General features: G+C 37.7%; 1 protein-coding gene across 1 annotated transcript in view; it reads left to right on the top strand.

Moving 5' to 3' along the window:
- The window catches only part of TTC26 (tetratricopeptide repeat domain 26), a 46,460-nt gene that overhangs the window by 17,758 nt on the left and 16,357 nt on the right, over positions 1 to 12,345 (top strand). Inside the window, exons 8-10 of the mRNA XM_008697371.2 lie at positions 3,849 to 3,923; positions 10,020 to 10,122; positions 11,605 to 11,660. Coding sequence (XP_008695593.1) covers positions 3,849 to 3,923; positions 10,020 to 10,122; positions 11,605 to 11,660 — 234 coding nt within the window. The remainder of the gene's footprint in view (positions 1 to 3,848; positions 3,924 to 10,019; positions 10,123 to 11,604; positions 11,661 to 12,345) is intronic.

Here is a 12,345-nt window from a genome sequence, read left to right as displayed (position 1 = left end):
GAAGTAATTTGTGTAATATGTTCAATATTCTATCGTTCATTCTCTCCACAAACACCAATAGCATTCTGCCCTTCTGTAGTAAGCATGACTTAATCTATAAAGACTCACTTAATTCTTGAGGTACTTTAAATAACTTGCCCAAAGTTTTACAACTAACAAGTGACAAATTCAGGTCTCAAACCCTTGTCTATCTGACTCTAAAGCCTTACTGACTTAACTGCAAATTTAGGGGTACTTTCTTCTTTTCACTTATATGTGATTATATATAGAGATAGATAGATATAGATAGATATAAGTATGTATGTAGATATAGATATATATATAAAATATCATGTGTGCTATTTGATGGTTTCCTAGTTATCTTTCATCTAGGCAAGCTTATTGAGGATTGAAACTGTGTCTTTTGACATGTGTGTCCTGGTATCTGGCACAGTGCACACACAAAGTTGGTGTCAACTAAGTATTGGTTGAATGAGAATACTAAGACTTCACATTTAATATGACTAAGAAATTAAGAGAGACTTGTGTTTAAAGAAGAAGGTTCAAAAGAGGTCAGTAAAAACAAAGATTGAAAAAAAGCCATTGGGTTTCATAGTTAGGATTTCCTACAATTTCCTACTGTAATTAGGATATCATTATTATTGGAGTTTGAAACTGGATGACAAAGAGATAAGGAGCGGGTGAGTAATTGCTTGGATTGGGATTTGTCATAAAGGCTATGGCAGAGGGATGACAAGTAGATCATGGAGCAGTAGAAGCAGGGATGCTGTAAGATGCTGGTGAAAGGAAAGAGAATGCTAGTTTCAGAGGATAATGAGTTAAAAGAACTTTTCCCCCCAAACTGGGAAGGCCTCCAGGGCAATGATTAAGAGCAGGAGCTTTGAAATCAGATAGACCCCAAATTCCACTTCTGGGTGATAGGTGTGTGGCTTTGGTGAGCTACTTAACCTCTTTAAGCATCACCTGCAAGGTAAGGAAAGTAATAGACTGACTTATTATAGATTGCTATAAAGATTAATGATACGACGTACATGAAGTCCCTAACTTGATATATATGGTAAACTCTCAGTAAATATTAACAATTATCACAGATTTTGTAGACAGAAAGATTGTCAAAGTTATCTACCTTTTCCTTTGATGCTTTCTGTATCTTGTTTAAGATGATTTCCTGGCTAAGATCATATTCTGTGGTATTATTTTCCTTTTTTTTTAATTTATTTTTTAAAAATATGTAATGTCTGCCCCCAGTGTGGGGCTCCAACTCATGATCAAGAGTCACATGCTCTTCTGACTGAGCCAGCCAGGCTCCCCGGTATTATCTTCTAAAAGCCTTCTTGTTTTGCCTTTTTCAAATCCGAATTATCTATAATTATACTATCTTATATTTAATTATTTGTTAAGATTTTATTTTTTTTTAAAGTAATCTCTACACCCAGCGTGGGGCTCAAACTCACAACCCCAAGACCAAGAATTGCGTGCTCCATTGATTGAGCCAGCCGGGCACCCCTATAAGTATATTATATCTAAAAAGTTTAATTTCTCAATTAAAAGACAAAGATTGGCAAATTAGATTGAAAAGACAAAACCCTAAAATATGTTTTAAATATAAGGACAGAAAATTTGAATATAAAAGGATATGTTTCATGCAGAATATTTCTTACATGGTTTCTATCATTAGTGTCATGCTTTTAGAAAGGTCATTTTCACCTTAACATGGATAAGATGATCCATATCTTCCATTTATAGTTTTATTGTTTAACATCTTCATTGAGATATAACTCACAGACCCTGTAATTCACCCTTTTAAAGTGTACGATTCGTTGGTTTTTATTATATTCACAGATATGTGCAATCACCATCACAATTTTAGAGCATTTGCATTACCTCAGAAAGAAACCCCATGCCCCTCAGAAACTCCATCAATCACTGGCTCCCCATTACCCCAGCCCAAGCAATTGCAAATCTGCTTTCTGACTCTAGATTTGCCAATTCTAGATATTTCATATAAAAGTAATACATAATATGTGAATTTTTATAACTATCTTCTTTTACTTAGCATGTTTATAAATTTCATCATGTTGTAGCCTGTATTGTACTTCATTCGTTTTAATGACCAAATAATATTCTATTTTATGGATAGACTACATTTTATTTTTCCATTGGTTAGCTGATGGACATTTGGGTCATTTCCACTTTTGACCTATTATGAACAAGACTGTTACAAGCATTTGTATACATGTTTTTGGACATGTGTTGGATGTGTTTCCATTTCTCTTGGGTCTATGCCTAGGAGTGGAATTGCTGGGCTATATGGAGCTCTATATTTAATTGAGGAACTGCTAGACTGATTTACAAAGTAGCTACACTAGTTTACATTCCCACCAGCAGTGTATAGGAGTTTCAATTTCTCTACATCCTTGCCAGCAGTTATTATCTGACTTTTTTATTGTAGCCATCCCATTGGATGTGCAGTAGAATCTCACTGTGGTTTTGATTTGCATTCCTCTGATGACTAATGATGTTGAACATCTTTTCATGTGCAGTGAGTTCTGCTTTAAATTTTGTGCCCTAGGCATCCCACTTGGCCCAGCCCTAGTTCTGGCTGGCCCTGCCTGAAATCAGAACTGTCCTCACGATACTAAAAGATTTTGTCTTTTCACTTTCTTTTGCTCAAGTGTGCAGTGAAGCTTTCCAGAAACAGCATAATTTCAAAATAGATCAAATGCAGATACAGACATGCCAACCTAGCTGTCCTCTTTTAAGCTAGGCGTTAAAGAGATTTGCAAAAATACAAAACAGTACTACACTTCGCACTAAGTTTTTGTTTTGTAAATGCACTTTTCTTAAATGAAAAATACTTATGTTAATGTGTAGTGGGCTTATTATTATTTTTGATTAATTGAATACTTTAAAATTTCTGTTTGAATTTCTAATACAATCTAGATTGTACTATGGGCTATTTATGTGGGCTATAACCCACATCAACAAAAGCTCTTTGGGATCCTTAATAATTTTTAAGATTATAAAAGAGATCCTGAGATCAAAAAGCTTGAAAACTGCTGATCTAGCCTAATATTACCGAACACTTTGGAATTGCTGCTGTGGACAAGAGAAGGGATTAATAAAAAGTTGCCGAGGCAAGTGTGCAATCCCATATGAGATCAAATAGAACAAGTTTGTAGTGGCTAGTGAGAACAATCAAGAATCTAATCATTTTATTCTGAGAAGCTTAGCTACCTAACTGATGAAAGTAGAAAAAGGAGGAGAGGAAGATTACTCAAAATTATAGATTGGCAAGGTAGGAATAACAAAGTTGAGGAAGAAAATGAATCTAGGGTGTTAGTGAAGATGCTGGAAATGGCTGACCATTTGTTCTACAGGGAGTTAAGAGGGTAAGAGAATACAGAAGAGATCTATAGGTCTAATAAATAATAGGAGAAGGTATTTTAATTGTGCTCTGTAAATAAAGGCCAATGCAGCAGAAAAGAGCGACTTTGAGAGTTTGGGATATAGGTGGAATGGTCAGATTGAAGAATCAACCCCAGTTTTCAAAAGTTTAGCTCGTTTATCACTTTTGACTCTGCAAGAAAAGAGTAAGTAGGAGTCTTCAGACGTGGGCTCCCCAGTTTCAGACTTGCTGCTTAGTGTAAGGTTCAAGTCATTTATCGTTTATAAGCCTCAATGTTCTCATCTGTAAAATGAGGTTAACAATCACACTGACTCTTAATCCTGAGGAATGAATGAAATGGCATGTTAAATTCTTTGTAAACTATAAAACATTGTGCAAATATGTGGTATAAGAACTATACACTTGCCCTTTTTCTAAGTCTTTCCTTTTTCAATTTCAGGCAGAACTCAAAAGCTTGATGGACAACGCTTCTTCTTCCTTTGAATTTGCTAAAGAACTCATCAGGCACAATCTGGTGAATAGCAATTTCCTGTCTTGACTGAATTAAGTCTTAGCCTACTTTGTCATATCACAGCAGTTAGAAGGATGAATGAAGGGAAATATTGCAACAAATACTTCTCTACTCCAAGTGAACTCCTCCTTGCTATGGAGGAGAGAAAATTAAGTTTCAGATATCAGGTCCTTTCCTCAAGGAAACCCCTACTGGGAGGGCAGTAATACATACATAACATTTAGAAAGAAGTGCAAGGCAGTGTAGGTCCAAGAGTCCATTCTGTTGGCAAAGACCAAGAAACATGCCTCCTTGTGGGTTACAGTAAACGGGAAGGATTTTCTGTTGAAAATCCAACTCGAGTTCATCTTTGAAGGATGAGTGAGATTTAGAGGGTTCATTGAAGGCAAGGATATAGAGTTAGAACAAAAATGACATATGTGAAATGTGAGCAGGCTAAGCTTACTCGAACAGAAAGTGCACAGGGGCATAGTGAAAAGGAAAGTCTTAGTGAAGAAGGAAAGAGGTGGTTAGGGTTAAGACTGGACTATGATGGCCATTCATAAAAAAAAAATGTATCCATATTCAGGTTAAGTTTAATTGATTATGCAATATTGTGGATACAGAGCAGCTGCTTTCAACTCAGACACCTGGGGACACTGGGAAAATTACATAATATTGCTGAGTTTCAGATCCCTCATCTGAAAATGGCATTAGTAGTAGCTACACCTTTTCCTTCTAATTTCTCTATTCCTTTTTTTAGCACCAATTCTGCTTAGACTCTCTCCTCCCCTTTAACTCTGATATCTGCTTGGTCACTTAATCCTATTGATTCTTTCTTGGCAAAGTCTTATATTTATTCCATTCCTTCTCTAATTCAGGCCTCCATCACAGATATAATTTTCTCTGGATAGTTTCTATTATGAGCTTCTGCCTCTTTTCACTTCTCATCTAGTTTATCAACTTAAATTTTTGTGGAGAATGATGTGTTAGAGATAGTACTCTGGAAATCAAGTTTGACGAGAGATCAAGACTGGAGAGTAGATTTAGGAGTTTCATAAGAGAATTGATAGCTACAGTCCTGACAACTAAACATGGAAGAAAGGATTAAAAACAGTGATAAATATAGTCCCAAGAGAGCATCTGTATTTAAGGAGCTGAAGGAAGGAGAATAACCAGATAAGAAAGGGGAGGTAGGAAAGATCACCTAGATAATGCAATGACATTTACAACTGCACATTTTAATCAGCTGGGAGGTTTTTAAAAATAATGATGCATGGGCTTCACCACCCCCCGCCCCGAGATTCTTATTTAATGCTTGGGCTAGGCCTCAGCTATCAGTATTTTTCTTTTCTTTCTTTTTTTTTTTTTTAAGATTTTATTTATTTATTTGACAGAGATAGAGACAGCCAGCGAGAGAGGGAACACAGGCAGGGGGAGTGGGAGAGGAAGAAGCAGGCTCACAGAGGAGGAGCCTGATGTGGGGCTCGATCCCACAACGCTGGGATCACGCCCTGAGCCAAAGGCAGACGCTTAACTGCTGTGCCACCCAGGACCCCCTATCAGTATTTTTCTTAAAAGCTTCCCAGGTGGATAAAATGTACAGCCAGACTAAAGAACCACCATATGTATATATGACTAGAGGGGGTATATCAGCTAGTAAATAGAGATTAGCCTCAGAGAGTGGGATTAAAGAGGGAAGTGAGAGTATGAAATTGTCCTTTTTCTTTTTGTGATACTATATATTTTTTCCCAATGAACACATATTGTTTAAAACAAAGCCTAAATATAGTTTTTAGTTTTATAGTTTTTAGTTTAAAACAAAGTCTAAATATACTGAGCAATATAAATGGTTGTTCTGAGCATTGGCTTTTGCAGTCGGACTTGAGGTCAAAATCAAGCTACACCATGTACTAGCTATGGACCTTTGGGTGAGTCCCTTAGCATCATTGAGACTCAGTGTTCTCATATGTGCCATAGGGGAAATTACAGTACCTGCCTTATTTTCTCGTGAGGATTAAATGAGGTAATGTATGCAAGGTACTTTACATAGTATCTAGCATATGGTGAGTGTTTAGTAAATCATGCTTTCGTGGTCATGCTACCGCTATCAGCATCCAAACTACAGACACATCATTGAGCAAGAGGACAGAAGAATCCATTGAATTGGTTAAAGGGGTTAATCCATGACTTGTGAGAGTAAGTTCACTAGTGTGCTGGGAATAGGAGTTAAGGAGTGAGAGATTAGTAAGGTTGAAGCAGTAAGCCACACACTTTTGAACTGTGGCATTGAAAGGAAGGAGAAAAACAGGGCACTATCCAGAGGGAACAATGGCACCAAGAGGAAGATTTTTCAAGACAGCAAAACCCTCACGTATATTTAAAGTTGAGAAGTAGGACCAGGACTAATGAAGATAGAATAATTAATATAGAAACAAGATCCAGGTCGAGTTAAAAGTTATGAGATCCATGGATTGGGAGAACAAACATTGTCAGAATGTCAGAATAGTACCCAAAGCAATCTACAGATTTAATGCAATCCCTATCAAACTACCAACAGCATTTTTCACAAAACTAGAAGAAATATTCCTAAATTTGTATGGAACTACAAGAGACCCCAAATAGCCAAAGCAATCTTGAAAAAGAAGAACAAAACTGGAGATACCACAATCCCAAATTTCAAGATATACTACAAAGCTGTAGTAATCAAAATACTGTGGTACTGGCATAAAAACAGACACATAAATCCACAGAACAGAACAGAGAACCCAGAAATAAACACACAATTATATGGTGAATTAATCTTCGACAAAGGAGGCAAGAATATAAAATGGGAAAAAGTCTCTTCAACAAATGGTGTTGGGCAAACTGGACAGCTACATGCAAAAGAATGAGACTGGACCACTTTCTTACAACATACACAAAAATAAACTCCAAATGGATTCAGAACCTAAATGTGAGACCTGAAACCATAAACATCCTCAGAGAAATCACAGGCATAATCTCTCTGACATCGGCCATAAAACATTTTTCTTGATATGTCTCCCGAGGCAAGCACAACAAAAGCAAAAATAAACTATTGGGACTACATCAAAATTAAAAACTTCTGCACAGCCAAGGAAACAGTCAACAAAAAGACAACCTATTGAATGGGAGAAGATATTTGCAAATGACATATCCAATAAGGGGTTAGTATCCAAAATGTATAAAGAACTTAAACAACTTGGGGCGCCTGGGTGGCTCAGTTGGTTAAATGTGTCTGGCTCTTGATCTCAGTTTGGGTTTTGCTCTCAGAGTTGTGCATTTAGTCCCTGCCTTGGGCTCCACACGGGGCATGGAGCCTACTTCAAAACAAAACAAAACAAAGAAAATTTCTACAGCTCAACAACAAAAAGCCCCAAATAATCTAATTAAAAATGGACAGAGGGGCGCCTGGGTGGCACAGTGGTTAAGCGTCTGCCTTCGGCTCAGGGCGTGATCCCGGCGTTCTGGGATTGAGCCCCACATCAGGCTCCTCCGCTAAGAGCCTGCTTCTTCCTCTCCCACTCCCCCTGCTTGTGTTCCCTCTCTCGCTGGCTGTCTCACTCTCTGTCAAATAAATAAATAAAATCTTTAAAAAAAAAAAATGGGCAGAAGACATGAACAGACATTCTCCAAAAAAGACGGACATACAGATGGCCAACAGACACATGAAAAGATGGTCAACATCGCTCATCATCAGGGAAATGCAAATCAAAACCACAATGAGATATCACCTCATGCCCGTCAGAATGGCTAAAATCAAAAACACAAGAAACAAGAAATGTTGGCAAGGGTGTGGAGAAAGAGGAACCCTTGTGAACTGTTGGTGGGAATGCAGACTGGTGCAGCCACTCTGGAAAACAGTAAGGAGGTTCCTCAAAAAATTAAAAATAGAATTACCATGTGATGCAGTAATTCCACTACTAGGTATTTGCCCAAAGAACATGAAAACACTAATGCAAAAATATGCATGCACCCCTGTGTTTATTGCAGCATTATTTACAACAGCCAAATATGGAAGCAACCCAATGTCCATCAATAGATGAATGGATAAAGAAGAATGGATACAATGGATTCCAGTGGATACAATGGAATATTATTCACCCATAAAATCCAATGAAATCTTGCCATTTGGGACAGCATGGATGGATCTAGAGAGTATAATGCCAAGTGAAATAAGTCAGTTAGACAAAGACATACCATATGATTCCACTCATATGTGGAATTTAAGAAACAAAATAAAGAAAAAAAGAGACAAACCAAAAAACAGACTCTTACCTATAGAGAACAAACTGGTGGTTACCGAGGGGAGGTAGGTGGGGGAATGGGTGAAATAGGTGATGGGGATTTAGACTACATTTATCAAGATGAGCCCTGAGTAATATATAGAATTGTTGAATCACTATATTGCACACCTGAAACTAATATAACACTGTAAATTATATTGAAATTAATTTTTTAAAGTCATGAGATGAAGACGACAAGTAAAAGAATTAATCTCGGCAAAAGAAGGGAATATCTCATGGGGTGCCTGGGTGGCTCAGTCGTTGGGCGTCTGCCTTTGGCTCAGGGCGTGATCCCGGCGTTCTGGGATCCAGCCCCACATCAGGCTCCTCCACTATGAGCCTGCTTCTTCCTCTCCCACTCCCCCTGCTTGTGTTCCCTCTCTAGCTGGCTGTCTCACTCTCTGTCAAATAAATAAATAAAATCTTTAAAAAAAAAAAAAAAGAAGGGAATATCTCAGACAAGGAAGAATCAAGAAAGGTGACCAAGTGGATATTTTTGAATTAGAAACGAGAGATTAGGGGCGCCTGGGTGGCTCAGCCATTAAGCATCTGCCTTCAGCTCAGGGCGTGATCCTGGCGTTCTGGGATCGAGCCCCGCATCAGGCTCCTCTGCTGGGAGCCTGCTTCTTCCTCTCCCTCTCCCCCTGCTTGTGTTCCCTCTCTCCCTGGCTGTCTCTCTCTCTGTCAAATAAATAAATAAAATCTTAAAAAAAAATAAAAGAAAAGAAACGAGAGATTAGGTAGCTCATGTCTGATGGCCTTGATTTCTCTGTATTTATTTGTGAAACAACTTGCTACGTGCCAGACACTGCTAGGCTGTGGGTACACAACAGTGCACAGACCTGCTGTCCTGAATGGTATTTTATTTGATCTCTTCTCTATAGCATTTACTGTCATATGACAATATGCTTATGTGTTTGCTGTTTGAGGCTATCTTCCCACTTGAGTGTAACAGGAGTTCCTGCTGTAACCCCAGTGCTTACTACAATCCCAGGCATATAGTAGGGGCTAATGAGTATTTACTGAGTTAATTAAAAATTACAACTATGTACCACACATTTAGCCCACTTTAACTCATTCAATCCTCATAATAATCCTGAAAGGTAGACATTATTAATTCCATTTCGAGATGAGGAAACAAGCTCAGAAAGGTTATATAAATTCCTTCGTGGAGTTTGTTCATTTGTTTGTTTTTAGAAAAAGAGAGAGAGAGAGTGAACTGGATGCTTGGGGCTCCTGGGTGGCTCAGTTTGTTAAGCCTCTGCCTTCGGATCAGGTAGTGGCCTCAGGGTCCTGGGATCAAGCCCTGCATTGGGCTCCCTGCTCAGCGGGGGGTCTGCTTCTCCCTCTTTTTCTTCCTTTGCCCCTAACCCTGCTTGTGCAGGCTCTCTCTCTCTCTCTCAGATAAATAAATAAAATCTTAAAAAAAAAAAAAAAAAGAATTGGCTGCCTAACAGACTGAGCCACCCAGGCACCCCCTTCATGGAGTTTTTGATACAGAATACCTGTCTCGAAAAAAGTTTTATTAATTTGGGTACTTTATGAGTTTTCTGCAGTTCTTATGAAGAGAAAAGGAAATGTATACAATAGGCTTATGCCTTTATTCTGTTTCTTACACTTATTATAATTTAGTTAACAGCTTTCTTTTCAATGAGGTCAAGGTGGTGTGTATACTGAGAGCTTCAAAAATATATTCATCCTTTCAAAGAATAACTGAGTACCCAGTTATAAGTGGCAACTCCTTAATTAAACATTTCCACCAATAAATACATTCATACTTATTGCTGTAATAACAGATTTTCTCTATCTGTAGGTGGTTTTCCGAGGAGGTGAAGGGGCTTTGCAGGTTTTGCCTCCCCTGGTTGATGTTATTCCTGAAGCTCGGTTAAACTTAGTGATTTACTACCTTCGTCAAGGTAAGAAAAATTGGTCTTGGTCTTGCTTATAATGAGATATTTTAGAGCATTTAACCTCTAATTGAACTACTTGCTTAACTTTTAAAATCCATAATACTTCCTAAAATATATTTACAACAGGTTCATAGGGGAGAACAAATTTATTGGTGCTTATTTGTTGTACCTTTTCTCTTTATCCTCTCTTTCCTCTTCTGTTGCTTCCAACCTTCTCCCATATTCTGGTTTTCTTTCTCTCTCTTATTTTTCTGTCTTCTGTTCCCTACCTGTTCTATTCCAGTTTTCCCACTGTTTTCCTTCCCCTTCCTTGTGGTTCTTTTTCTATGTATAATGCACATCCACATTTTCTTCAGGTTTTTTTTTTATCATCAACTATTTTTTATTTGCTCTAGTTGTCTGCCTTTCTGTTTCTTTGTACTTCCAGCTGCTTATGAGAAATATTATGATTCAAAGAGAATGTGATGTTTACTGCCCCTAAGTAAGGTTAAAATTGTTAGACACATGCCTAAGCAGTCTTTGCTCTAACAGTTCTGAGTACAGGATAGTAGCTGCCATGCGGTGGTGGTTGCACTCTGTCATGAGCTTTGGACTAACAGTGTGGGCCTTTTTAGGTGCATGGTAGAAACCAACCAGACAACATATTCCTCCTCGAGGAAAATGTAAGTGTTTATTAAAATAAGAACATGAACTTGCAAACAGTTCTATTTGATATGAAAGCACAAAGAAGTAGGCATTTGGACAAGAATTAAATATCTTATATATTTTAGAAATTATAAAAAATTTTTCAAATTAAGCAAACTAGTATAAACACCCAAAATGAACACCCAACATATTCATTCCAGATTCAACAATCTTCAAAATATTGCCATTCTTTCATCCATTCTCCCTGTCCCTTTTTACTCTGAAACGTCTTTTTTTTTTAAGATCTTATTTATTTATTTGACAGAGAGAGAGAGAGAAAGCACAAGTACGGGGGGCGGCAGGCAGAGGGAGAGGCAGAGGGAGAAGCAGGCTCCCCGGAGCCAATGCAGGGCTTGATCCCAGAACCCCGGGATCATGACCTGGTTGAAGGCAGAGGCTTAACCCACTGAGCCACCCAGGTGCCCCACTACCACTGAAACATCTTAAAGCAAATCCCAGACTTCATATCATTTCACTCCTACATACTTATTATATATTGCCTTTTTAAAAAAAATCAGTCGTTTTACTTATATAACTACAATGCCATTTTTATATAATACTCAGTCCATATTCTTAGCTTGAACATTTTTTTAGGTGCTTCATGACTTACAGGTTTCCTAAGATATTTGGTTATCTTTAGGATAATTACTCCACATTGAAGTTGATGGAGAGTTAGAGGACAGATGAAACAAATCATACTTCCCATGAATGTTTGAATGCTGAAGGATCTTACCTTTTCGGGACTATTTTAGAAGGGTTTGCTGGAATACAGACTAGTATAGCTACTTATTTCTTGTATTTCAGATGATGTACAAGAAGCTTATAACTTAATTAAGGATCTGGAACCTACTACTCCTCAGGTAATTGAAAATGTGTTACCATTTTACTAACCAACTTCTGTTGAAAGTAGAATTTCAGAAAGCTAGTGGGAAGGCATATTAGAGAAGATCCCAGCTTGTAGACTCTCGGAAAAGACCATATATGTTGATCTAGGAATGTCCTGTGAGACTTTCGATATGAGAATGAATAGTCTGGATTTTTTAATGTTTTTAAACTCCCTTATATGTGGTCATTTCCTCCAAAGGGTTGAGGTTTGAAAAAACTGAAATCTAGAGTTCTAATGGAACTAACAAGATATAGAAACTTATCTCACCAGTAGAATTGTAACTTGTCTTTCTCCCCTACTGGATTGTTAGCTCTTTGCAGTCAGGGCCTGTGTCAGTTTGTATTTCCAACACTGTGTGCAACTAAGCATGTAACAGACATTGCACTTACTGAATGAAAGACTGAAATGTTTCTAGACCCCATGAAATCTAAACAGATATATTTCTCAAGTGTATAAAAGTTTCAGCATCTTTTATACTGCTTTTTTAATGAGCCCTTTTAAATAAAAATAGTGCCTACATAAAAAATTTATAAAGCTGCTAAGGAAGATGTCTGTTAAAGAATAGAGCCAAGTCTGAAAGCGATAAAGGTGAGGCTCCAGGGCTCCAAAAGAGAGAATACCTTACAAATGGAGATCAGAGGATACTTTTTTTTTAGGAA

Source organism: Ursus maritimus, unplaced genomic scaffold, assembly GCF_017311325.1.
Source record: "Ursus maritimus isolate PB19 unplaced genomic scaffold, ASM1731132v1 scaffold_3, whole genome shotgun sequence".
NCBI classification, from domain to species: domain Eukaryota; kingdom Metazoa; phylum Chordata; class Mammalia; order Carnivora; family Ursidae; genus Ursus; species Ursus maritimus.
Note: the sequence above shows the minus strand (reverse complement) of the source record. Positions and strands in the feature narration are given on the sequence as shown.